The sequence below is a fragment of the Corvus kubaryi genome, unplaced genomic scaffold (genome assembly GCF_017639235.1).
Source record: "Corvus kubaryi isolate FWS band 111438036 unplaced genomic scaffold, C.kubaryi_AGA036_p1.0 66, whole genome shotgun sequence".
NCBI classification, from domain to species: Eukaryota; Metazoa; Chordata; class Aves; order Passeriformes; family Corvidae; genus Corvus; species Corvus kubaryi.
Genome location: NW_024582054.1, coordinates 219,309 through 247,071, shown reverse-complemented (window position 1 = coordinate 247,071; position 27,763 = coordinate 219,309). Strand labels below are relative to the sequence as shown.

The 27,763-nt window shown below is 41.1% G+C and overlaps 2 protein-coding genes across 6 annotated transcripts in view; one reads left to right on the top strand and one right to left on the bottom strand.

Moving 5' to 3' along the window:
• SPTBN5 (spectrin beta, non-erythrocytic 5) overlaps positions 1–3,148 on the top strand; it is a 91,211-nt gene extending 88,063 nt beyond the window's left edge. The window contains exons 63-67 of the mRNA XM_042047031.1: positions 788–874; positions 1,276–1,367; positions 1,536–1,621; positions 2,099–2,234; positions 2,817–3,148. Coding sequence (XP_041902965.1) covers positions 788–874; positions 1,276–1,367; positions 1,536–1,621; positions 2,099–2,234; positions 2,817–2,991 — 576 coding nt within the window. The 3' untranslated portion in view covers positions 2,992–3,148. The remainder of the gene's footprint in view (positions 1–787; positions 875–1,275; positions 1,368–1,535; positions 1,622–2,098; positions 2,235–2,816) is intronic.
• Positions 3,149–4,567: 1,419 nt separating this feature from the next.
• PLA2G4B (phospholipase A2 group IVB) overlaps positions 4,568–27,763 on the bottom strand; it is a 49,645-nt gene continuing 26,449 nt past the window's right edge. For 4 of the 5 annotated variants that reach the window (XM_042047024.1, XM_042047022.1, XM_042047023.1 and 1 more), the window contains 17 exons: positions 27,023–27,154; positions 25,780–25,838; positions 23,971–24,013; positions 22,733–22,796; positions 22,154–22,281; positions 21,921–22,031; positions 20,728–20,765; positions 19,698–19,833; positions 18,627–18,763; positions 18,121–18,343; positions 17,401–17,518; positions 16,211–16,348; positions 14,919–15,023; positions 14,273–14,458; positions 11,119–11,285; positions 10,416–10,602; positions 4,568–8,161 (listed from right to left, as the gene is read on the bottom strand). In XM_042047024.1, the coding sequence (XP_041902958.1) occupies positions 7,923–8,161; positions 10,416–10,602; positions 11,119–11,285; positions 14,273–14,458; positions 14,919–15,023; positions 16,211–16,348; positions 17,401–17,518; positions 18,121–18,343; positions 18,627–18,763; positions 19,698–19,833; positions 20,728–20,765; positions 21,921–22,031; positions 22,154–22,281; positions 22,733–22,796; positions 23,971–24,013; positions 25,780–25,838; positions 27,023–27,154 (2,211 nt within the window). In that variant the 3' untranslated portion in view covers positions 4,568–7,922. Of the gene's footprint in view, positions 8,162–10,415; positions 10,603–11,118; positions 11,286–14,272; positions 14,459–14,918; positions 15,024–16,210; positions 16,349–17,400; positions 17,519–18,120; positions 18,344–18,626; positions 18,764–19,697; positions 19,834–20,727; positions 20,766–21,920; positions 22,032–22,153; positions 22,282–22,732; positions 22,797–23,970; positions 24,014–25,779; positions 25,839–26,300; positions 26,397–27,022; positions 27,155–27,763 lie in introns of those variants that run through there. The other variant, XM_042047026.1, reaches the window with a different exon arrangement.

Below are 27,763 nucleotides of genomic sequence, written 5' to 3'. Positions count from 1 at the left end.
TTAACTTGAAAGACCTCTTTTAAAAAGTGACTCTGGTATGGGCTCCATCTTCTGGAAGAGAAATTTAGTTTTTCTTCACTTCTGGACACACAGAATTTAGTCTTCAGGAATACTGAACTTCCATATTACCAAACAAGAAAAGCTATGACTTATCTTCCTCTGAACTGTTTCCTTCCTTTTCTCTGAATGACCAAATTGTCAACTTGATTCACTGGTATAACAAAATATGAATATAAGTTATAGGATCCTTCATCAAGAAGGGTCTCATGGCACCAGGCTAAGCTTTCAGTGGTACATAGTTAGGGTTGGAAATAGCTGCTACTTTTGCACGTTGTTCAGTAGCATTCTACTGGGGTTAGTTCAGCAAATGAAGAATTCAGCAGCCACATTAGATTGTAACCACACACTTGATTTAAGTAACCTGTGACCAGCAGGCAGGGGCTGGTGTTCCAGCTACGGAAAAAAGTGGAGTTTTAGTGGCCAAAAATTAGACAGAACTTTGATTGTCACCCTCCAAAGATGTTGCTGACCACATGGTGTAGAGCTTGCTTGAACCAGGTTATGTCATTTGTTCAGTCCTGACTCATAGAGACCCTTTCTTGAATCACTCACACAGAAACTATAGTAGGTTCTGTTTCTCTAAGAGATAACAATGACTGTGACAACTTCTGTGATCATAAAATAGACAGGTCCTGGCTTCCTGTGGAAGTTGTATATGAAAGATTTCACTACTCCTATAAAATATATACTTCGTAACTGAATTTTATTACCATTTCTATTCATGTAGCCACACTCAAGGTCTTGGAAATCCTTCTATGTAAAACTTGATGGATTAAAGCTTGATTTCTATAATGATGACAAAGAAGCATCTAAGGTAATTTGGTTTTTTAATCTTTCTAGAAAACTTTGTGTCTACATATGTAAAAATGAATTTTAAAATGTCACCTTTGGTTTGGGGCTGGGGTGATCTGTTCCCTTTCAAATGTCAGCCGAGTGAAAATTCAGCAATTATTCAACTGATGCAACTAAAAGAATAATAAGCTTCCAGAAAATTTCAAAGATATGCCTTAAAAGAAGTATCTTATTCAAGAATTGCCTTCAAGACATAACGCAATTGTCCATGGTTCCTCTGTGGTTGGTCCTATTCAGTGATCCTAGTTATAAAGTTAGGAGCATAAAGAGATGGGTGTGTAGTCTGCCTGCAGGTTGGTATGGAATTGAATCCTCGCAGAAAAGACATAGAAGACATTTTGTTTTCATTTTATCCCCCTTCAGAACATATCCACAGTCCTGTCCCTCGGCATTTCCGGTGCCAAATGTGAGAGGCTGGTGAATTACATCAGGAAAGAGAACGCCTTCATGCTGCGGTGAGTCTTATGGAGAAGGGCACAAATAAAAGCCTATGCAGTTCCCTGCCCACGTCACCTAAGGCTGAATGTTGTTAGGAGGCATAACTGAAGTGTCTTACACTCACAAGCACAGAAGGTATAAGGCAAAACTGACTAGAATTCACCTTTTCCTATCCTTATTTACAGGCTGAGAGATGGGGCAGAGTATTACTTTGCAGCCCCTTCTCAGACACTGATGGAGGACTGGCTGCAGTCGCTACAGAATAATATAGGTATGTTCTCACTTCCTCCAAGAATGAGCTGTGCTTTTAGCAAGTGACGGTGAGAGAAAGAGAAGAGAATGACAAGGTGTCCTTAGTTTGGGGCATTTTGAGCCATCCTTTTTGGCTCTGTTAGAAAGCAATACACAAGTCACCTGCTACCTTGTGATGTAGTGACCTGGCAGAAGAACATCCAGGGTTATTTGCAAAGCAGTCTTTCAGTTGTACTGTGCCAACATCAGGTTATTGCCTGGGAGAGGCATAGGGCTGTATTCATCCTTCTATTAAGGATCTTTGGATCTTGATCAACAGCTTTTCTTCTGGATCTAGATATCTTTCTAGACATCTCTCTAGGCAGTGGCTTATTGGGAAGGAAGCTATAGCATAATTATAACTATGGTGGTCAGAAAAAAATTGTTATGGGCCCAGAAGTGGAAAACTCTGCCTCTAATATTACTTTTTTGTTGTCGTTTTTTTTTGACTATGTAGGACACGGTAACAGATCCCATTCTGCAGTGATGGTGCAAACTTTCATTTCAAACACAGAGACCTCCCAGAAAAGAGTGTGGGACTTTCCAGACAGGGACTCTGCTGAAAGACTAAGCAGCAAAAGCTCACTCCTGAGGTATGGGCTCTGTGCTGCAAAGCTGAACAGATGTCAGTGCTGTCTGTGCTCAGGTAGCAGTCACCTACAAAGAGACTGCCCTGAGGTCAAAAAGTCCTGCTCCCCTGTTACTAATGTCACAAAAATAATGTGGCCAGCAGGATCAAGGCAGTGATTGTCCCCCTGTACTTGGCACTGGCGAGGCAACACCTCCAGTGCTGTGTTCAGTTCTGAACCTCTCACTTCAAGAAAGCTGGAATGTGTCCAGGGAAGAGCAACGAAGTTGGAGAAGGGTCTGGAGAACAAGTCCTACCAGGAGAGGCCGAGGGAGCTGGGGTTGTTTAGACTGGGGAAAAGGAGGCTCATGGGAGACATATATGGAAAATATAGCGCAGCCAAATTCAGAAATTTGGCCTGTTTAAATCAATTTTACTTGGTTTTGTAGTCTGTACAAATCTTACAGGCTATGATGTGAAATCCTAGTCCTGCAGCTGGGCAGACTTCAGCTGCTGAGCTAGAGGCTTAACAAGTCCTTACATATAGACAGTGACTTAAACTCCTCTAGATTATACCTGATTTTCTGATGATGCATTTTGTTGGTAGGAGAACACCCTCCTTCAAAATCAAACCAGAGAGAGAGTCTGCAGAATTTTCCAGAGATTTTAAGGAAGATGGACCTATGGTGATACGAGCCTCAATCACCACCCGAAGTCTAGAACAAAGTGAAAATAAAACAAAACTGCTTCCATCTCTACTAAAAGCAGGAAGAGAAAAATGACATTTGCCTCAATGAATTCCAGACAATTGTAACTTAACTCAGCCCTCTAAAAATGTATTGATACTGTAAGTTAATTGCTTCCCTCTGAACTTTTTAAATAATGTATTAAATCGCATTAAATCTTTAAATATAATTAAACAGGATTCAATCTGGTATACTTTTGTGTGTACGACAACCTTGTCATTTGCCATTATCAGCAAAGTGTTATCTACTCCAAGGGACTAAACCAAAGGGCAGGGGGACCTTTAAGCCAGACAGCTCAAATGAAATGATTCTGTGAGACAGGAATGGAGAGCACTGAGCAGAGCATGAGGTGCAAACCATAAGTGAACTACAGCCATGTATAAATAGATCTGCAGAGACCAACAGAATAGATTTAAGAGGCTTGGGTGGTCTGTGCACCCAAAGGTAATGTTAGATCCTACATCACTTTGTGGTCTTAACAGTCTTTCCTTTTTACAACACATTAACCAACAATTCTCTATTTGCCAATTCTTTCTGGATGAAGCTACCAGGAAAAAAAAGTCCTGCAGTGTTACTCATTTTTAATGGAATCTGAAACTTAAATAAGGCATGAACAATCAGTGTTTCAGTGTAAAAGGAGAAGAAAAGTAGGAGAGCAAGGAGGAAGTCAAGTCCCCAGACAGCAGGCTTCACATGCTAAGGTATGGTGTAATCATGGGAAGGAATATATATTTTCCCCCTACTCATCTCTGTTTCTGAGCCAAAGGAAAGTTACCTAGCATGAAGCTGGAGAGAAATGGCATTTTTTCCCCCAGGACAGTAGCTGGGGGCTCTTCCCTGACAGGTGGAAGATAAAACTTCAAGTCCTTAACTCCTCTGGCAAAGACTTCAGCCTTCATCCCTTTTTAGGCAGTCTGAAGCATGACTCTCACTCTCTGAATGCAGTCCTCTCCTCTGCACTGACTGCTTCTCCAGTGGTAGAGAAGGGGAACACTTTACACCAAGTTTACGTAAATACTGTATGGGTACATGCAACATCTAGAATTCAAATTTGTGTTCAGTCTGATTCAGATCAGTCACAGGCATCCAACAAGGTGAGGTAATAATTTCATTTTTTTGGCTAGTCCAGTTCTCTCCTCTGTTGTACTCCAGCTGGAGCTGCTGCCTGTCACAAAAAAAACCCCAAAAACCAAAAAACAGCACATCAAAGTAATGGGAAACTGATGCACTTCATTATTGTTGATCATTTTAACTGATGTAAAAAAAAAAAGGCAAACAAAAGACAAACAAAAGCCAAACCAACTCCAGTATTTTAAACTTACCATTTAACTGAACAAAGCTGTGCCTTGGCTGTGGCTCAGAACAGCTGCCTCCTTGCCCTGACTTGCGCCTTTCCACTGAAGAGAATTTTACCACAGGAGGTAGATTTTGTTCCAGGCTCTCCATACCTTTGTAAACCAGAAGATCTTCTCCCAGATGTCTTTCATTCAATCTTGAAACCAGTAAATGCCCTTTGAAGTTCTCAGCAGGCATTTAGCATAATTAGTGCTTATACAACTGGAAAAAACCTTGTCTTGTGTTTAAGCACATAAAGACTTTCATGGGTCTGGTGCTCTTTTGCAATATTTTATTTTTAACGAATATATTACTAAACAGTTAAAAGACACAAGCAAGCGATTTCTATGAAGAGCAGCTAATAGTTATAAGAACAGTCTCATTTCCTTTGTGTTTGGCAGCAAAGAGCAAGCTCTGTACTCGTGGGGGTTTTCCAGCAAAATGTTCAGCAGAGAGCAGTGATCTGGGGCGCATTTCGGACAAGGCTTTGGCGGGCATGCAATCGTCTTCAGTGCTTAAGCAAACACAACACCAGACCAGCAAGGCCTGGTTTATAAGTATGGCACATGCCTATTTTCGGTGAGATGCAGAGAGGCAGCTCTCACCTGGAAGAGCCTGCTTTGGTTTGCATGCACTCTGCTCAGTCACAGCACAGCATGTGGCACTAGGCCAGGCAAGAATGGGGCCAAGGAAAAAAAAAAAAATCCACACTGTCTAAAGAACAAACATACAGAATTTCAGAGGCCAAAATTTTAGACTCCATGTTTACTCTAGAGGGAATAAGGACCAGTCTTGAGCACAGATTAATGATCAGCCTTATGTCACTGAAACGATGCCCTATATTTCTGTCATTTGGGGGCAGTGCAAATCAGTATGCTCTGAACCAGAGCTCAGGAGTGCTTTGGGGGACAACCTGTGCCAGCCACCACTTCCACAAGCTGCACAGACAAGACTGTGCAAGGTGTAGGTCCCTCCAATCTCCAGAGTTCCCCAGCAGCCTCACAAATGCCCTCCAGGTCCTCCTACTACACCATCAAGCCAGCAACACACTCCTCCAGTGTCATAGAATCATAGAACCATTTAGGTTGGAAAAGACCTCTACAACCATCCAGTCCAACTGTTAGCACTGCCACGTCCACCACTAAACTGTGTTCCCTTGTGCCACACCCACATCATGTTACAAAAACAAAAAGGCAACCAAAATGAAACAAAAAGGCACTCTGATGGGCAATGATACAGCCCTCACATAACTTCAGGCTCTGAAATGCAAAAATATATTTGAAAAAACTGTTATCATTTAAGGCTACAGAGGTACCACATGGGACACCAAGGAGATGAAGGGGCACATCTCTGTGCCTCTGGCTGCAAGATTAGACAGCAGTTCCCAGCCTGACTCTAAGTGTTGGCAAAACCTTTGGTGGCAGTTCTCCTAGCAGAGTCACACCACCTTCCCCACCCACAGATCCCTTCCTCCCACCCTCCTTCCCTTCCTTTATAAAAGGATTTAACAGTCTCTCAGAACAGTAATTCTCCACCAGCTGTGGGTTACCTGAAAACCTTATGGTTTTGTGGCTCCTTCACATTTTACTGGGCCTTTCTGTTTGCATTAGCAGCACTATGAATGCACCAAACATGCCCCAATTATTGGTCTGTGGAGCATTTTGAGAGACCAAATTTTCTCAATGTGGCTGAGCTGCCTTGCTGCTGGGCACGTGCTGCCAAGGTTCACAAGGATTACAGATGGTTCTCTGTAGACCATGAAAACAACAGGGTTATCTTTTCACAGCAGCAGAGCTTTCTAGGACCAGCCAAGGGAGCATGGAAGTGGTGCACACCCTGTGCACATGTGTGCACAGAGCCATGTGGGCTTGTATGTGCTACACATGCTGCTCTCTGTGTGAAGGTAACAGATCCAGCCGGATCAACTCTCAGCTCAAAATGGCTCTTTATGTTTTGTCTTGCAGCCAGAATCGGATTAGTTCTTATCTTCTCATGACCTGAATCCCACAGTACAGTTGCATTCCAGCTGTTAAGACTCCTCAGGTTCTGGATGGTAGTCCTTAGCTCAGCAAGTAAGCATTGTACAAGAAGCATTGCTGAGGCTTAGCATTGACATTGCAGCAGAAGCAGCATTTAGGAGATGCAGGCTTCAGGCAATCGACTCTTTTATAAATGCTCTCCCTTTGAGCTTAAATATTGCCTGTGCATACCAAAAAGGCAGACCCCTCTTTCTCTTTCTTTGTCTAATTTTGGATTTCAAGTACAACTAATTCTAGATCTCAAGTAAATTTCCAGTGCAGAAGAAACATGTAAGATTTTCCTTGGAAGTCCTGATGAATATGCTGTGTTTGGAATAAATAATCCAGAAGCAGGTCCAAATCCTTCAGTGTGAGGAAGTCCACAAACTTCTCTGACTTCTGTGGAGCTCTGTTTTATATTGCTCAGCATCCTTTCCTATCATCTTTTTAATTTAGTAAAAGGCTATAAAGATGTTCCAAGCTTCTAGTTCAAGGCAAAGTCTCTCACTGCATTCCAAAGCAAATGAAAACCAGGTGTCATTTTCCAAATATTTTCCTCCAGCAAGGAGGAAAAAGTGTGTCCTATTTTTCTCAATCTGTGCTCTATTTTATGTAGCACCTACTAAAAATACTTTGCCTGTGAAGTTAGGGATGGAAGACTATAAATGGAAAAAATCTTCTGTGTGTGAAAATACAATGGCTATGGACTCTTTTAGTGACTGATGTTGTCCTACATTCAGTTTCCATCTGTAAGGAGAACCAGCTTATATCTCTGTCATTATCACTAAATTGAATGTACTTGAGTCTATGGTAATTATTCCTCTCAAGCTTCTGCTATGAAAAACTTGTTTCAGGCTCTTGACATTTTAATGCATAAAGGCACTGCTGGTATATATCAATACGATCAGTTGTGCTTTATGCAGAACTTTTCCTCCAGCCAACGCTCAAAAGAACTGTGCTCACTCACTGCAGCTACCACCCTCTCTCTCTTGAAATGTAACCTTCCCCTTTGTGGCAGTCTGGAGCAGTGTTTCTGTGCCAAACTCTTGCAGGGCAATGGAAAAAAGGAGTAACTTCTAAACCAGCAAGGGGAATCAGCCAGACAGAGTGCAATTGTACACACTTGGCCACTGTTCACATATATATGCCTGACTTCAAAGCTGAGCCCACCAATTCAGTGCAAATTCTAGTTGCTCAGCCTATCTGAAAATCTGGACATCACTGAATGCAAATGGCCAGGACTTGATTTGTAGTGAAGTATTGAAAGGACACTGACAATGGGCTCAGGGTTGAAGGGACAGGCTCTTACAAAGAAATATCACCACCACCAAACTCTGTAACGTCAAGGAGATCCTGGGAGGTCTCCGCTAACCAGGACCTTAATTTCTTCACAAGTAAGAACACATTGTGAGGCTCTTGTGGGCTGAAAATGTGGGGGAAGGAGATTAAATAAACCGTTTTGAAAGCTAGGCGCTTGAACATGGCAAGGTGAGAAATGTACAGGTTTCCTCAGTTTTCTGCAAATAATGAACACTGTGATGTGTGGTAATGTGACTGTGATGTGTTGCAATGTGCTGCCATAGCCTTCAGTGGGGAACAGCACAAAAACCCAGCCTAGGGGTATCCAGAGTAGCGGGAGAAATTCCCAGTCCTTCTGCTTCTCCTTCGTTCTACAGCGCTCCTGATTGCCTGGAGGAGCAGGTCTTTGTTGTTGAGGATGTTGTATTTGCTCAGGTTCACAAGTTTATCAAAATTTTCAGAGGAGTAGATCAGCCTAATGAGGTAGTACGGTGAGCAGTTGTTCTCCAGGTTTACTTTGCCTTCTTCCATCTCTGAGTGGCCACGCTTTACCCCTGCAGAGAAAGACAAAAGCCAGCACAGTGAGCTGAATCTGGAGTACTATCACATGGTGTTGTAGGGGGCTGATCTACCTGGCCAGACCCACTGTTAAAAATAGCCCCCAGGATATACTGCAAACCCACTCCACAGCTTGAAAGAGCCATTCCTGGTCAATTTTCCAAGCTACTCCTCCTCCCCCTCTTGCTAAAGCTCAGACCTGGAAATCCCTCAGTAGAGCTGGCACAAACTCTTACATTCCTTCTTGTCCTGCCCCTGCAGACACCATTCCTGGGCAGCATGTCCATGGGCCCACATCCTTTCCCAAACCCTGTAAGTCTGACTCTCGGACAAAGACACACACCTGGAACACTTTTCAAAATCCATGATCGCCCCTGGATTAGTGGTGACAAGCGCACAGCTGCCAGCTAGAGTGAGTCCATACGAGGAGGCCTTGTGGTGCTAACCACAGAGGACTACCTACTGCAGAGTGCAGAGGGGCAGAGGGACCAGAGCATCCTACATCAGACTCTCAGCAAACTCCAGCCTGGCCTCAGGTTATGCCTCTTGGAACTGGCAACATCCACACTCCCTGTTACGTCAATGCTTTTGCTGAAAAGGACCCCCTAATTACCTGCACCAAGGACTTTGGCAGTCTCATATTTATGTTTCTACAAATTTTTTAGCTACATTTCTTTGCTGGTTTTTTTGCCTATCTCCTTGCAGTCTGAACCAAATATGCGCAAAATACTAATGTAATGTGAGATAACTATCAGCAGGTCTACAAACAGACTGCTGAGATATTCCTTATGATGTCAACCAGAACCTCATGAAAAAGACACAAGAATTGTGCTTGAGACACAGCAGATTTTAGTCTAACAAAGTGGTTTCTGAGCAGTGTGATCTCAGGGTGCTGGGCACAGGCTACCACTAGAAGTGGCTGAATTAAAAATATCCAATGTTGCTTCACTGAGCCTCACAACATTCAGAAAGACGTATTATCTATGCTGTCACATCCATAGCCACATCCATAACTGCTGCACTGCAAATGGGCACTTCACAGGCTGAGTCTTTTTAGAATTTAAATGGTTAAAAACAAGAAAAATAAGTATCCACATTCCACAAGATATCTCTCATCCACCTAGAAACAAAAAGCTCCACTGTTAAACTTGAAATCCATAAAAGCAGGTTGCCAAGGGCCCTCCTCCTCCAACCACCCCCATCCGTTGCTGGTTGTTGAACATGTTGTCAGCTTGATGGATGACTCACTGACTGCTCAGAGACATACAGGTGAGTGTCAACTCTCACCAGTTTGGGCCTGCAGTACTGAGCAGCAGCTGCTCTGCTCTGTACCATCTCATCTATTTTTCATTCAGAGACATTCCAAAATCCTCACCTGCTTTACCTGCCACGCACTGCTCAATGGTTGGATCTCACCACACATTGCCATTTGGACCATTTCCAGCCTCCATTGAACAAGCCTAGTTCCCTCTACAGAGTATCTCCTCTTTTCATCTACAGTTTCTAAATGTGATTTTCTCAATTTGGCTCTTACTGTACATATTCACTGAGCATCACTGAACATCAGAGCAGAAAAGTACCTTTACTTTTTGCTGCTATTCCTACCACTCCCAAATGCTCCCACAGAGACTTCCATTTCGCTCTGGCACCACTCAGGGCCACAACAGAATTTTGGGTAAAGCTGGAAGGAGCTCACCCCAGGCACTTGAGCAGAGATAACTGCACATCCCAGGCTGGCCCTACATCTCTCTGCTCTGCCCCAGCTCCTACCAAGCACCAGATGGAGCCTCTCCCACCACAGCCACATGTGCTTCCCCTGCCCAGGTCCCTGTGCCCAAGCCTACCATCCCTCGAGGCCTGGGAAGGAGGTTCCCTCCACCCCTCCCTCTCCACCACAGGCAGCCTGCCAGAGGAAGGCAGGGGTGCAGAGCCAACCCTAGGGCTGAATGGCCCAAGGGCCAGCTCCTGCTGCTGCTGCTTTCCAGCCCGCCAGCAGGTCCTTCAGGAGGCCCTTATCTCCCCTGCTCTCTGGGCCTTTCTTTCCAGTGCCAGAAAAGCTCCAGCACCCTGCACATCTCTCTTGGCAGGACGTGGCATCAGGCACAAGTGAGGAAGACCTGCAGCTCTGCTGCAAGGGACAGTGACAAGAGCCATCTGCCACAGACAGGTTGCTCTTCTGCCTGCCATCAGTGGACACATGATACATACCAGGGGTAGAACACAGTGCATAGTTTGGTTGACTGCATTTACCTGGCTCCTTGAATTCCTTAAAGGTGTCATTCACCAGGGGGAAATGGATTACTATGGGTGCTCTGGGGTCCTCTGCATCCGAAAATATGTAACATTCCTTTGGGTTCTTCTGCTCTTCTGGACTTAGCTCCACTTTGGGGAATGGGATATTTTGTACCTTGCAATATTTGTATGTCATCTCTAATTGCTGTGGACACAGAATGTCATGGAGTTAAAGCTCTAAGACAAGAATCAGGTTTACTCAGGTATCCCGGAAATACTATGGCATCTTAACTCCTTCCCTAGAAACACTATGAAATGAATGTGTAGTCCAAAGTAGCCACAGTACAATGTTACTTTTGACCACCACTCAACGTAAGTCAGACAATGCCTCTTATCACCCTAGAATGCTTTTTACAAGCCCAAGTGAATGACCCAAAGTCACACTCAGAATTTGTCATGACAGACCAGGAGAGATCATGGACAGGTCTCCAGCAAACAATTGTTACTGCAATTCCCTGAGGATTCTAGGAAGTATATGCTGTAATCCCCTACAGAGAAAAGGGCCTAAGAGTTTCTACAGTTCCATTCTTGAAGGAAGTTTCTTTCCTCCTTCAAGGTACGGTGATATGTGACTAAGATTTAGACAGCCACTTACTTAAAAGTTTTAATAAGACAAGAAGAGTTTTACTTTGCAAGGAGCAGAGTAAGTCAATCTTCTCACCTTGAACACATTCCCCAAACCATAATCAAGGGATATAATGACATCTACATTCCTCTCTGGCTTGAAAAGTGCTGCACCACTGGTGTTGATGAAATAGCCAACATCTATCAGACAAAGATATTTCTGCAGCGGTGTCAGAATGTTAGGGAAACCGTCCAGCACAGTGTCTGAAAAACATTTTGAATATAGTTAGTGGTGCATGGTTAGGAAAGGAGGAGTGAGTAATTCTGTCTGTGCTACATGCTAAGGGCAGCTCCTTGGTTACCCTCAAAACCAGGGTCACCTCCCTCCACAACATGAGCCCACAAACACGGCCCCAGGAGCATGCCCTTCAAACTGCACATCTGGGCACATCTGGCCTGTTTCCACACTCTCCCAGGCACACTCACAAAGGCAGGCTGTGGGGCAGCCAGACAGAGGACAGGTGAGACACAGACTCCACTGACCTCACAGCTGCTCTGGGGAGTCATTTTTCACAGAATACAGACTTCAACAGATTTTTTTCCCCCTAAGAACTGGGAAAAATGCAAACAACAAAAACAATTTCACAGTGTAGCAACACACCTAACAAATGCAATACATCATTGCACCTTTGCATTGCTCTTTTTGCTTTTGCCTTCTCAGGGTTAGACTCCTCTCTCAGGTCTGACTTCAACTCACTTTTAGTGATCTCATATGAACTATCTTAGCCATGCTGTAAAAAAATACCACATCATGCATACAACATTGCCTACCAACAGCTTAAAATACTGCTTGAATTAATTAAACCTCACATAAATGCCAAAAGGGGATTATACCAACCAGTAAGTTGAAATCTAAAGCCAGTTTCTGATAGCTAGACTCTTACTTCTCTGCTAGCAACCTCACCAGCTTGCCCTGTAGACAGCAAGTCCTCTGTTGTTCCTTTAGTATGCTTTCAGTCCCATGCAACAGGGAACATTTTGCCATGGTTTTAGATATCGAAGTAGTGGTTTAAGAGTGTTCCTCAAGTTCACAAAATGAGGTAGCAAAGCCCAGAGCAGAATACTTGAGCCTTAAATCATCGTATTTAGGCATTTTAAGAAACTGTTGATTACAGAAATACTGCTGGTAAGTTCCAGCATTTCAATTCATTCAATCACTCTGCTTCCTTGGCCTCATTCTGTAGTGTTGATTTAAACCATGCAGAATAATTCTAGCTTGTTCCATAGCCTGGAATGTTTCACACCGGCTTGAAGTAATAATTTCCAATTTTTCCATTCCCTCACTGTCAAGTCTTCACAAAATGTGCTTATTATTCTCAGCAAGGCTGCTGAGAATTCACAGATTCAACTGTAACAAGAGACATTTTCTTGCAGCCCCTCACAGAAGAAGCAGCATACTTTTTAGTTTTATTTGGCCCGGTGAACATTTTTATTACATGAAATTCCATTACCCCTGTTTTCTTATCACAGAGGTGGAACTTTGCAGCATTTATTCATGGCTGTATATGTGAACTGGAAGTAGATGTTTTCTTGTGAGAATCCCTTCTTCCATCCCCCATCCAAATAGAGACTTTAAAGAAATCCTGTCTCAGAAATACCCTTGAAAGCATGAACTCTACTGTAAATGCATGACACTAATTCCAGACTATTAGTTCAATTTCTAATCAGGAAAATTAGGCATTGAAAGTCTTGTTTTAATGTCAGATAACCTGAGCTGCAGCTCTATTCTCAAGACTTCATCTACCACAAGACTGTCATTTCTGTTCACAGACCTGGCATATCCTCTTGCTCCTAGAGATGGATCCATACCTGGGTTTAGCTTGGTCTTTTGCAGGCAGCCAAAAGAAGATAGAAAACCTGATAATTTTTCCCACTCCAGACTTCCAGTTTCCCTTTTCCCACTCTGGATTTCACGCTTTCCACAGACTTTACTTTATTTGTAGAGTATCTACCCTGAGGTAGTCACTAGTGTTCTTATGCTCACTTCCTCAAAATCCTCCTTGAAATCTCCTTCTACCCATTTGTCTTTACAAAACTGATAGTCAGCAAATGTAATGACAGTTATGTTTTTTAACATTTACTGACTGACAATTTCATCCTTCATCCACCTTCTGAAGCTACTTGCTTGCTCCTTCTCTCACCTACCCTTATGCTGCTTGGTTTTTCTCCTTCTTTCATTTGTTTTCTTAGAGCAGACCATTTTAGGACACAGACTTTTTGCTTACTGAACATTTTAAAAGCAGACAGCACACTGTAGGCTCTGCCTTAATCCACAAAAAAGCACCACCATCTCTCACTATTGTCAGCAAACTGTGTAGCAAGGGTGGAAAGGGACAAAGCACATTGTAACCTGCATAAAATGGGAGAGAAAACACAACTTGCCAAAGAGAGGGGCTCAGAGAAGGCAGAGAACACATGCTTTCTTGCTGAAGTCAGTTTAACCTCCATAATGTGGGGTCCTCCCACATTGCTACCTGTTCATGGAATAAATGAAGATGCTGGGATGATAGGAAGGTTTCTGATGCAGAAAACGCTCAGCTTCATCATCTTCCTATCATTTCACAGATTGTTTCATAGGTTTTGAGGTAAAACTATTTTGGCTGTTTACTTTGCCTGCCTACAGAGCACAGGCCACAGAAAATTGCTGTTCAATTTATAGATCAAGTCTATGTGTCTGTTGTTTAGTATATACAGTGTAAACCTATGTGACTAACTTTCTGTAGTTGGATTTTGGTATTTCTGTTTCTGAGGGGTTAAAGAGAGGTCTCTGGATGGATAATTCATCAGGCAGAAATACCAGACATATGGGCAACCACATGCTTGCAACTAGTCCTTTCCTTCATCTGATCCACATAATAACCTACTATTTTATGCTTCTGGTGTTACCTCTGCTTCTTGACCTCAAAAGATTCTGCCCTTCCTGAATCTTTTGACTACTGTACCTATGCAGGGTGACAAAATTCCTGTAGAAAAGCATTTCTTGACACAAATTACAGGTATCTTCTGCAAGTGAAAGAGCAGATCATGGACTAGTTCATTTTAACCTGTTACCCTAAAGAAACAGACACCATGAACATAGGTCCAACTCAGCTGATTTCCAAACCCTGAAAGAAATATGAGTTTTCCAAAGACTAAAAAAAAAAATCTGAGATGTTACCTGCAAAGTGCAGCTAACTCTTTGTTGCAGTTACCTTTCCATTCAATAAATTTTTTCTGATGGATATAATCCTTATGAAACTCTAAGCCTCTCAGGAAGTTATGCGACTGTCCCAGTAGTGGACGCTTGGTCATAATGTCCTGAAACATTTCATACAACTTTCCTGACAAACAAGATGGAGGCTCAATGACAGTAACATCTTCCTCAGGAGAATGTTTTTCTGAAATAGAGAAGAAACCATGAAATACAGAAAAAAACATCAGCAATCTGCTCCGCCAGACACCTTTGCTGGCTAGCTGCCCTTGTTGTCTTCCTGTGGGTCCCTCCCATCCCTGTTTCTTGCAGGCTGCTGGAAAACATGCGCACATGACCCATGTCATTTTAAAAAAGAGATCCTTGGTTTTCTTTAAAGCAGGCACAGTTTTTGTGTTTTACTCTTTCAAATAACATCCTGGCATTGTACTTTTGTCCACAAGTAAAAGCCACCCTTCTCATTTGTAGTCATGGGCAGAGTCATTTAACAGACCACAAGGAAATTTTAAATGAAAAACATTTGTACTAACATGAAGCATGCCTCTAGGGAAAAGAGAGAAGAGAGAAGAGGACATAGCAATAATTCTGATACAGATTAACATCATGCTGGAAGATCCACAGTGAGGCAACACTTTAGAAGCTCTTACCTATATCTACCATATCTTGGGACCATCGTTCCCAGAATTCATTTGAATTTGAGGACCAGTACAAGCCATCCAGCAAATTCCTAGTAAAGATGTTTGTCCACAGACCTGCAAGTCAAACCACATGGGAGAAGTACTGCACTACCACATGTTAACCACTGACTATTGCAAATATCCATGCTACACATAATTAGTCCACCCAACCTGACCCCAACGTGACACAACTTAAACAGCAGGTCTCAGAGAGTTCAAACATAGTGGTGTCAGCACTTCAGTGCTCTTTCTCAGGAGGTAACTACACACAGAACATTCACTGCATAGTACAGAGTAACAAAATAAGAGGTATCAGTCACCCAAATGATGTTGTAGAAAGTTTCCTGTGTACCTGTGAGAGAAAGTAGGCTTGGAAAGCATGGTGAAGCCATGTAAGTATAAAGGCCTTCTTTAAACTGATTTATTATTTAAATCAACCTAAGACTCATGTTTTCCTTCCAGGCATGTTTTGTTTCTGTGGAGTTCAGCTGGTTGAGGTTCAAAATACAATTGGCTCCATATGTAAGTCTGCTTTTGGAAAAGAAAGAACGATCCTTTCTCATTAAGCTCTATGCCAGGTACTCACATGAGGAACAAACTGAATCTCTAGCAGACTCCACAGTGAGAGAAATATGGGGTTTTTCTCCTCTACCCTTGTTTTTGGTTTCAAAACTAAAACACTTAAAAGGATTTTAAATCTGCCTGGGACAGATGGGTTCCTCTGACTAGCTGCTTTTTCCGTTTGCTTCACCTTTGGTGGCAAAATGGCCAGTCAAAGCAGTTGTTGGAGGTCAAAAGGGCTTCCTTCATCCTTATGGGCAGAGAAGATTAGTGACACCATCCTCAGCCTACAAAGCTCAGGTGGCTCCTGCCTTTGTGGGTTGTCCTAGATGACATATTTTATCCTCAGCTCCTTCCAGTTCTACCTCAGTAATGCATTGTCTAGAAATATAGTTTATGAAGAGCTAGAGACTGGTCAGGGAAGGAACACTTACTGTTTCCTCAACTTGCCTCTTCCACCATCTTTTTTGGTTTAGAAAATGGAACAGGAACCATGCTGCAATTTTCCCAAATCTACCCAGGTGAAAATGGACAACAGAAGGAAAGAAGATATACAAAGAGCAGAAGTGTATGAAAGGGGTAAAAAGCCCAATGAATTAAGACCTAAAGCAGACCTTCTGGCAAGGAGTGTTGTGCCTGTACCTAGCAAATACCATGCTTTCTACGATGCTGTGATTAACTACATTGCACTGCTATGTCACCTTCCAGATAGCAGATCCGAGATTCTGGCAGCTTCTTCACTCGCCTTCCCATGAAGAACTCACTGTCGAAATATTCTGAAGGAATGGAGGCTCCGTATTTTGGTATGGCCACTTCATAAGGAGAGAAATCTGCCCACTCTACAAAAGAATTGACATATGGCATGTTTGCTGCAATAAAAATCAAACCCCAAAACCTTCCCATGTGGATAAAACTACCCACAAGCTCCAAGGATCTTGCTTGTCTCAGCAGCTCTGTACTATCTGTACCTTTGTACTGCAAGCTGCTACTTCCATACAAACTGAGAGACTATGTGCAACCTAAAGGAACTAGCTTTTTCCACTCAGAAAAAGTCTAACATTAGGTTCAAATGCTTAGATATCTATTTCTATATAAAGACTCTGGGATCACACTTGCCTCTCTAAATCAAGAGCATCAACTGTACTACATGCAATAGTGATATGAATTGCAAGGAGTGGTTGGCATGAGAGCTCTACTAACCCAAAACTGCCAGTCTACAAGATACCACAAAGCAGCCTGAAGGCATATCAACATCACACTGGAAATCATCACAGTGTGGCATGGATGTGTGGTTTCCTGGCTCAAGCTGTCCTGCACAGGCATTACAGTAGAACAGTAGCTATAAACCTAACCAAACGTAAGGATTAATTGCTTTTCTTTCCAGTATCTGCTGCTTTTAATACCTTCTGTTGAATGTGGCCTGTGTCCATTCAAAGGATGTCATATCACACCCATCACAGCAATCATACTCCACTCCATTTTCATACCTTCATCAGTGTAGTATTTAGGAAGAGACAATTACATTTCACAGCACCCCTAGAAACTAAGGAAGTGTCAAAGCTATTTTATAGGCATGGTAGAAGAAGATCAGATGGTTTGCCCACACTCACTCACAATGTCTGTGGCAAAAATAGGACTTCACCCCAGATTTTTAATTAATGTCCTGTTTATGGCTGAGGATGTTATCCAGCAGATCTGTTCTTTCTAACAAACAGCCAACAGCTTGCAAAAAAGACAAACACTTTATTAAAAGATGAATACTGAGTCAGGGCAACAACTAAGTCAGGGCAAGCAACAGATGCATTCCCCTTTCTTTCTCCACACATACACACCTCCCTCCAAGTTCTCTTCAAGCCATATCCAGAATGAGAAGAAACTCCAGAACACTTACCTCTAAATTTGAAAGTACCAAACTTCTCCTCTTTCACATTGAGGACTGCATAGAAAGGCAAGGGGTTTTGTCCATGCTGCAACGCCTTGCGCTGGTCTGTGAGTTTGTATTTTCTTGGCTAATCAGTGAGATAAAAAAATCACAGTAAACCTCTGTAAGAGCACTGGCACAATCTACCCAAGTAAAGACCAATAACAGATATTTTACAGCACAGAGGAATCTCGAAGTCACATTTTTGCAAGAGACCTTTTCCTTCGTGTTCCTGCATTTTCCTTCCCAGTTGCCTTGTGGATACCTAGTAACTTCTTCATTAGAATATCTAAGAGCCTTAACTGCCTGCATCCCACAGATCTTTACTAAGGCTGAGATTAATATTCACACAAGGACAGATTACTCTAACTTTTAAATGTTGAACTAGAAACAGACTTTAAAAATCTGAGTTTTCAGGGAGGATGGGAGGTGGGAATTCCTCCGTTCTTTCTGGAAGTTTGCCTACTGAAGTTACTAGATGTTGGGCACCCTAGGACAGAGGCACCTTCAAATTATTATCTACTCTGGAAAATCCTGGCTACAAGATCCCCTGTCATAGTTTACAAACCACACCAGGATGGCTCAGTCTCTTTGGATTTTTTACACACACTACATCATGTCCTCAAAGAATAAAGCTCTAAAGAAAATAAATGGCTGTTTTCCAAATGTGTGGCAGGACCATGTACCTACCTGTTCATGTAAGAACATCTCCTGAACAAGTGACCACAGAGTTGTAAAAGATGACACATGTCCTGCTTTTGCCCTTTCAGCAAGTTCCTTGTGGTAATACTTCAGATGGTCTAGAGACATAAGGTTGAGTTTGCATTTTGTCACTTGTTCTTTTACTGCCTTAAGTGGCCCCTCCAGAGACTTCTGTGACCAGTCAGCATGCTCATACAGATCTGCTAGGGTCCTAAGGAGCAGAAATGTTAGAAAATCATCCTTTTATTTAGATGATTTTGGAAAATTCATACATTTACACAATCACTTTAATCAATGAAAGAGAATCAGTGAGCCTGAACGGAAGTTATAATTGAGAGCCAACAGTAAGAGGTAATTGAGAGCCAACAGTAAGAGCTTAACGAAGGAATCATGTTAACTTGTTAACAGTGTAAGCCTTTGGAAGAGATGCATCTCTCACTGTGTGGAAAAGTAGCCACAGTCATTCCAAATCCAATCTCATTTTGTATACGCACCATGTTGAGCCAGAAGCCCCGGTGAGATAGGTGACACAGTCCAACAGATTTAGCTTCTGAAGAGCTAAGAGATGGCCAAACATAGCTGACATTGCTCTGAGACCTCCACCTGTTGCCATAACAGCTATTACTGGGACCTGTTCAAAACACAAGTATTATCCTCAGAGAGTTACTCCCTTGCTACTTGGAAAAATCTGATTACAGCTCTCAGAATTTCTTCAGCAGATTCATTAGAGGACAATGAAATTAAATCACCAGTTAGCCAATCTTTACCATCTTATTTAAATTAACCTCCAGAGTGTCTTAACCCCAAGGCTTGGATGAGTTTGAATATGCAGTCCTTTTAACCTTCCTTCCTATTTTTGATCTTTATAATTGGAATTGCAATGCTTAAAAATAGATAATGATATGATTTTGTTATAAATAACAACAAATTGCAATAAATGCAATTAAAATGGGTCAAGGAAGTTCTTTGAACTCTGCTGATTCTTTGGACAGCATTCATTCAAGAAACATAATTCCAGCAAGAAAACAAGTTTTTCCTTAAAAATTCACCCTGGATCTTGGCAACAAAACATACTTCAGCTTGTTATAAAATGTTCTAATGTTCTTTCTTCACCACAGATAATTTTTACTTTTTGTAAGAAGTGTTCTGAAAATGAAGAAAAAAAAGTAAGCCTAAAGAAGTGACATTATACTGATTTAATAAATATCTATACGAGGTGAATTTCCCATACTCCTGTTTTCCTACTGGTTTGCCTGACTAGGCTGTATCTAACACAATGCCTCATATCTTGCTGACTGATAGCACCATACTGTTGGAAACTGTCTTTGAAGAGTGGTACATTATGTCCTTGGTAATTTGGCCCATTGAAAAGAATGGAGGCATGAATTGCTGAGCTGTAATTTTACATGGGTATGGGATATGTCACACTGAGAGCCTCTGTTCTGCTGCCATTCAAATCAATGGGTTTGTTATCGACATGCAAAAACTATAGAAATTTCGAAGGAAGTTGTGCCAATCCTAATTCAATAGACCCACATCCCATGCTTGGATTCCAATGCACAGACCTCATGTCCATGTAGATCTCTTTCCAAATGAAGAACCCTTTTCAGGGCACCGGCAACAACTCTCTTCCTCTTATGCAAGAACTCTTGCTCTTCTTGGCACAGATCATACCCTAAGCGCACATCTAGTTTTTCTGTGCTGAAACATAAATAAATCCAGAGGCACAGGATTGGTGTTTAAAATGTATATGGATCTATTTTCAGCAATTGCAATCTAATTAATTCATAAAAAATCTTGATTCCTTGTTCAGATTTCTACAGAAATGCATCTTTCATTTGCAAAGAAATGAACTGCTTTGCTTCTACATGGTCTCTTTATTGTTTCAGTGTAAGACTTACCATCAGCAAAGGATAATAAATATGAAAACCAAAGAAGGGCTTCTGTGACTTTCAGTAGCTTTGTAAGCTGAATCCTTTCTATTTCTGCGCCATATGATTTCTGAGCAAAGGGTGACTTACACGTAACAAAGTCTTTCCTGGGGATTTGCACAGAAGATTTATACAGAAACTGTATAATGAAAAAGATACTTGAATAATTTTTGTTTGTTTCTTGTCTGACGCATTATTTTACAACTCAAAATTTTCTCTTCCCTAGTTTATACTTCTTTCTATTGCTATAACCAGAGCCACAAGTCTGTTTTCTTAAGAGTATGTGGGTCTTTTGGGTAATGTATGGACGCTGATGTTTTGTTATTTCGAATTCTCTTTTCCCTCTGCCTTCTTCCTGTGCCCTTTTTGAAGAAGCCTCCAGTTTTAGTCTTTGGTCCTTTGATGCAAAGGACACTCAGTGACTAAGTTCCTCACCGTCTGAAACTCTCCTAATTTTTTTTGCATCTTTGTGGGACTCCTCTGCCCCAAGGACATTTAGCTTTGCTCTGTTGTGGTGACTCTTTAATGGTGACTTAACTATTGTTATATTTTGCCCCTAGTCTTGTGCATTCCTTATATCTAAATAAAGGACACTCTGTTCTAGATTTCACAGTTCAAAGAACAATAAAAACTACAGAAAAAAAAACCAAACCAGTCTTCTTACCAATCATTTAGTTGGAGGTACAACTGTAGTGGCACATTCTGTTAACAAAAAGATGAGAGCAGGAATATGAATGAGTAAGAAAAAGAAAAGTTTTGAATCCAGATTTTCAGTGCCTCCTGGAATGTCCCACCACTACCACTACCCTGCATACGTTGTTTTTTTTTTTCCAAACTGTAGCAGGAAAGACTAAACACCAAACATATTCTACAAAGAAGTAAAAGAGGCAGGAGGGGTCGAAGTGGCTGAACGAATGTGAACGAATGTGAACGAATGTGAACGAATCCTGTGAACCAGGATTTCTCCCCCACTATGAATATTCATCCACAAAACAGCCTAACCCAGCAGCAGTATCACATTGCCATCCTCTGCCCCCAAAGCATTGCTTGCATTTACTGCCACCCAGTAAAATCTACACTGAAACATTCCTGAGGATGAAGATAAAGACAGTGATAGAAGAGGAAATACAAGTCACCACACCCTTCCAAAAAGCTGGTGATAAAAGAGTCCAAAAAGAGGAGGTGGGGAGTCACTGGTGGCAAAACAAACATTCAATCTCCCTTCTCTTTATGGGAAGGGCTGCTAAGAAATCCTTCTCCTCCTTTTGCCTCTCATTTTCAAGGTATGGAAAAGGATGTCTGGCTATATTTAACAGAGATCACATAATATTCTTACTTGAAATGGATTCTCAAGGAATATCAAGTCCATTTGTCCACACAGCAGCATTACTACTGCCTTTAAAGCAACTTAGAGTTGTATCTCTCCACCAGTTACCGTCACAACTGTACACTTGTAAGAACATGACAGCATTGTTTCCTGAGGGCATAATTCAACACATCTAACTTTAGCCATCTAAAGTTTAGGTACACAGACTGAGCTAGCACCCAGGCTTGATAAAGAGCAGAGAGGCATCCCAAAACCTTGCTAGGGTATAGAATATTCTCCTTTAATTGTAAAAGTACAGCAGAGGTTGATCTGAAATCCATCTCAAACTTGCCAGGTTGAATCCCCAGTCATTGATTTTATTGACAGAAAATTCATATTTCTCTGAGAAAATTAATCTTTTTCACAGAAGACCTATATTTGCCCAAAATTCTCACTCAGATTTACTACCTGGTTTGTTTGGGTCTTTTTTTGATAGTGAGGGTTATTCTACTCTTCTCTCCAGAAGATCATATAAATTATGAAACACTTACATGTCTTATGGGAAGGGTTACTTTCACTTTATGTCCAACGGGGAGAAATTTCAGGGGTACTGTTAAGGTGTCACTTAAATTGTTGCTGTCATCTTCCTTATCAGAAACTTTCTACACAAAACAAAAAATATGGTTTGTATCCACAGAACAGATACAATGCAGTTCTTTGCTGGTTTGGTCACACAGGAAATAAGCAAGCAGTATGAGCAGTACCACTGTATAGTGCCTGTTACCTGCAGCCTGACTTTTAGAACTGGCTCCCAAGCCTTCACACAATGGAAGTAGAAAGTATCGGTGTCCTCTGTCGTCTTCTGTGTTCTCTCATGAGATGCAGGCACCGTAAGTACGAGATTTTTACCCTCTAGTAAAAACAGATTTGTTTAGAGAATTATAGTGCTGTTCAGGCAAAATACCTAACAAAGTTGGCAAGCTTTCTGCTGGAGTAATTTTCTGTGGTAGCTCCTCTGTAATATACCCCACTGGCCAGTCTCCTACAGCACAGGACCTGGTATTCCTGCCTTTACCCCATGGCTTGGAGTGCTCCCAGAGGCAGCACTCTCTCTTACTTCCACCAGCAAAGTCTACTGTGTACAGACTTAATTGCTTCAAGGAAAAGACACAGAGATCAGCTCAGGGCAGTTCAGGGCATTTCAATACATTACATTTTATTGTTTAGATCATATATCATTATCTATATATAATTTAGAACATTCTTAGCTGTCTCTGTACTCTAAAATGCCTCCATCTGGGTCTGCATGACTATAATAGGGTTGGTTTGGTCATGTCCTCAGTTCACAGAGAAAATGCCATACCTTTCAAGTATTTCCTGCTTTCATTAATGTCCACATGCACTTCCAAGCAACAAACCTCACGGGACTGTAAAAGGGGAATGGAAAAGGGTGAAGAAAGCAAACAACACATCTGCTGCAAATAATGAAACATCATGCAGACAACCACTAACTATAATATAGAGACAACTGAACTGGTCTCAGTGCTGGGAGCAATCCAAGAGAAAATTCAGAGCTCATTATTCCAGGACAGTAGCCCAAGTTGCACTGCTTCAGAGTGTCAATACAGTGGTTCATTGTCAGAGATTTTTAACCCATTCAAATTATCCCAAAATCAGGAAATTCTGTACAACACATAGGTGCCCAAACACATATATCTAGTAATTACTTAGGAAGGGTGGGGGAAAACACCTGACAATGAGTTTCTGTGTATTGTGGCAGTGATTAGTCTACAAAGCATCTTCTTACTGGCCCTGATGTAGGGAAATCATGGATTTATTCCACCCTACCCACCACCTGAGTCACTCCAGTTCACCTTTAATAACTCATGCCAGGACACTTTTCCAAGTCATTTCAGGAACAATGCATGCCAATCATTGCAACTCTTACACCTCACACAGAAAATGAGGGGGAAAGAATAAAATATGTGTTACTTTGCCTCAGGGGTATCAAGGGCTAGCATCTGGGAACCATGCACAGGCTTGGAGTTGGCATGAAGTACTTGGTACTCCTTAGCTGCTGGGCCAGCCTGAGGAGACAGGTAGAGTACCACATGCTGACTAATACCAAAACAGGGCTCTATGTTTCAACAACTAAAATAACTCTTTATTAAAAAACTCATTTCCCAAAAAGCTGTTACATAGGTACCCTTCCAGTCATAAGCACACTGAATACCTAGTATTGTCTCCTACAGACCTTTTGTAACCTTTGTTTTTCCTGCCAAGTGCCATACTGTGTTACATGAAACACAGTTCTCACTTTGAACACCAACAAATACAGGGTTCTGCAACATTAACAAACCACAGCTAGGCAACATATTGACATCTGTAATAGCTGAGGACTTCAAGAAACACAGCTTCTGCATGGAGAGGGCAACAGCTGAGCTGGAATGAAAGGGAACTGTCCCATATCTCTGACTTTAAAATGCACACCATGCTCTTATCTACCATGGTAGTTGTGTTCTCTCTATAAAATGCAAGAAAGAGGAGAGGATCAAAATGAAGCAGAAGTCACTTCAAGATAAATTCTCATGTGAACCTTACCACTAGGACATCATTGGTAATGAGACACTCTGGAGGGCCGGCACTGTAAAGACAAAAACAAATAACAAACAAAAAAAGCTGTGTTAATATCTGGGTTTTGTTGTGTTTTGTTTAATTTTTTAAATAGCAGTTTTATGACCTTTCCCACTTAAAATTGAATATAGTTATGTTATCACAATTTGTTTTCTAATAAGGCAAAACACATGATCCCCTGCTAAGCATGTGAACCAAAATATAGCAGCCAAACAAAAAGAAAGATGGGAAAGCCCATAAAAGTACTAATGCTTAAAACTATGTGCCAAGTTACAGCAGAACAAAGGCATATTGAAAATATATACATGAAATCATGTCCTGCTATTAAGAAATGACCATATGACTTGGAGAAAGCAAAGACTAATATTAACATGCAAACATTTATTAAGAAAGACATTTCTGACTAGTCCATATTATAATTTATGGCTGATCACAAATAAATGGAAAATAAGAACTAACTCCCACTGTGCTATATATGTATGACTGCAAAACACAGAGGTAAGCAACAAAAAGTCTTTGTCCCAGATATTTTACCTTGTAAGACCTTGGTCTGTCACTGAATGGATGTGGTTATTTAATAATATGAGTAATCTGTAGAGTCTACTAACAGCATCTTTCACTAAGGCAAATATTCCAACACCCCTATGTTACACACATTCATAAACGCTTTCATATATCTGAAAGGACCATTGAAGTTACGTAGTACATAACCTTTGTATGCCCAGGGTATTTTACCAAACACCATTTCCAGCCTTAACACTTCTGTTTCAGCTGTAAAATGTATTTAAATAACTAGGTTTGATTTCCAAGGATGGACATTCCCCACATGCCCCATAACTTGAATGGTGAAAGATGTTCCTCTTATTTCTAGTCTGAATCCAGTTCCAAACCCTGCTCCTCATTCTGACCTTTTTATACATCTGGCTCTGATTACCGAGATGATTACCATCATCATACATGATACCATCTCTTAAGGTACCTCTCACAGGTAAATTAAATACATTTCCTTGAGTTTCACTGTGGGAGAAATTAACCAAGAACACAAGTGATTTTCTTCTGCAGTTTCTTCATGTTTAAGAATAAGAAGTCTTATTTACAGTTCCTTCTCCTGATCATGCAGTTAGCCAGTTTTCACTGGACTACTTTTTTTATTTTTTCACTGATGTTAAGCTTAAATATTCCAGAATGTGTAGTTTAGGGGGTTTTCTTCAACCAAACGTGATAGGATTTAAAAGACATATGAAGTTTAACTTACGGGACTTTTTCTCCTCCAGACAATGCTGATTACCACTTTGAGGGGGATGGTCTTATTTTCATTATTTGTTGATTGTATGTTTTTTCAGTTTAACTAAGCTATTGCCTGATGGATGACTTTTCTAATTCTGTCCACATAACTCCATGTATATATTGTTATAATAATACAAGACAAGTTTTATGGTCTCTGAGAGATTCCACAGTGTTCTAGGCATTGTTCAATTAATATCAACAATTTGAAGAGCACTCATGTTAAGTTTCATGTGCATCTTGTGTAAAAGTTATCACATTGTGACAATTTTATTACATTTCCAGGATCTAGATATCCATGTTCAACAGAAGCTTAAGATTTGCATGAAATATACTGAAAGGTGGAATTAGCTAGGGAAGGTAAAAAAAAAAAGTTTTAAACTGTAATTTAGGTTCACTGCCTGGACAGAGAGCTGGAAGAAGTTTCTCATCCTCTGAGATATTATTACTCTCTGGTAGATCTATACCTTTTAAATTTGGAATTTTACTCACATTCTTTCCATCCAGAATTCCACTTCCAAACTTTCCCATTTCTTTGAGCACCTTTCTGTCTAAAAAGAAAAGGGTAAAATAAATATATATTATTGGAGGCTGAAAGAATTTGGCAGCACAGACACACTTAGAAAGCACTTTGAGGGCTGACATCTCTTCTGCTAATGATACCAAAAAAAGTTTTGTGTTGTGTCCTTCCAAAGCTGAAATTGCAACAGAAACCACAAACTTCTGAAAGGCACATAAGATTAATAATCTCCCATTGTGTGATATGCAGAATTATACATATTTCCAAAGATACAATCAGAGAGGGAGAGCTTGATTGAAAAGCAAGTATAATGGCTTTCTGCAAGATAGCATGCATGGGGGAAAGGCATTGAAGCCCAGCAACAAATGTGTCCAAGACCAGAGACATTTCCACATACAAATAATCTAAATCACATTTGAACTGAATCCAGAAGAGATGAATTAGGCAAGTGACTGAAGTGGTTATTGAATCATTGTATTTCCCAGTGACTCACCCACTGGCTGAGAAGTGCACAGCACCAGCTGGCAGGGTCACAAGGAAAATCCATGTCAAGAGCTTTCAGCATGTGGGAAGTAGCTGTTTCTATGGACTGTCTCCTTCCTGCAATGAGTGTGTACCAACACCTCAGCCACAGCCCAGACAAGCCCAGGAGTTGTCACAGACCTATCCTGGCTTTGTTTACTGGACAACTCTCTTTCATGGGCTCCTTAATAAAATACCAAAGATGTTAGCAGGATAGACGTTCCTTTACTATGGGCTAGAGAAATCTGAATCACCTAGAAGGAAACCCAGCAGGAACACCAACAGCGAAAAAAGCATGAAAGAATCATTCCATTCAAGTGATAAGTGAATTGTCCTCAGGTTTTTAATAAATAAGTTGTCATTTAAGAGGAAATGTCCCCTAAGCATGGCAAAAGCAGAAAGGTAAGGAAGTATTTATTTGGAACATAAAAGATAAAAACTATTATTTACAGATGCTTCCTGTTAAAATATTTTGTGCTCACAGAGCATGAGAGAAAAGCTGCTTCATTTTCTGAATTTGTAAAAAGAGATTCATGAAGTCACAAAAATACAGCAAAATTGTATCTGTTTTGATGAGGTATTGATAATGATATATAAGGCTACCTGTTCATGAAGATCCAAACCCTACTTAACATGGAAGACAATGTGTACAATGAGGTCTTGTCAATCTCTCCCTGTGTTTTCAGCCCTTACCTCTGATTTCAAGGCAAATGTCTCATGGATTTTCTCCCCAGGTCTGATTCTAGCAACATTAAAAAGAACTGTGAACTGCATGTCATCTTTGGTGAGTGGATCTTCATCACACACTGCCAATTCTAAAACATTCTGGTAGTAGAAAAAATAAATAAGAACACTTATTGAGCTTCTGTTAGGTCAGAAACAAATAAAAATTGTTATAGATTATTGCAGCTGTTTCACTAGCAGAAGAGTAAGAACAGAGAAGCATGTCCTTTCCTTCAGGAGTCTGCTAATGCAGAACACTATTAAATCCAGTCTTGGGAAACTTGTGAAATAGAAAACAACTACCTATAAAAGAGGGTTCCCACTCTCCCAAGAGAGTGCACCACACAGATAACCCACCCAAAGAACACACTTAATTTCTTCATTCCCAAAGTTCTCCAAATTCCATCATTTAGGGAAGGATTAAATTCATTGCCTATACCACAGCAACTTCTCTACTCTTCCCTTAGAACCAGTAGAGGGAGAGCTCTTTTGAAGCTAGCCATGCCAAAATAGCACAGAAGTATGCTACAACAGTGCTTATTTCACTCAGGTGACAACAAAGGGAGTCTGGACTAGCTTAGATACAGGCATTTATATCACCAATGTCTGTAAATAGCTGAGAAAAACACTACTTATGTCTACTGTTCTGTGCTAACCAGCCTGTTAAGCAAGCATTTTCTTAAGTTATTTAGCACAGCTGATCAACATGGT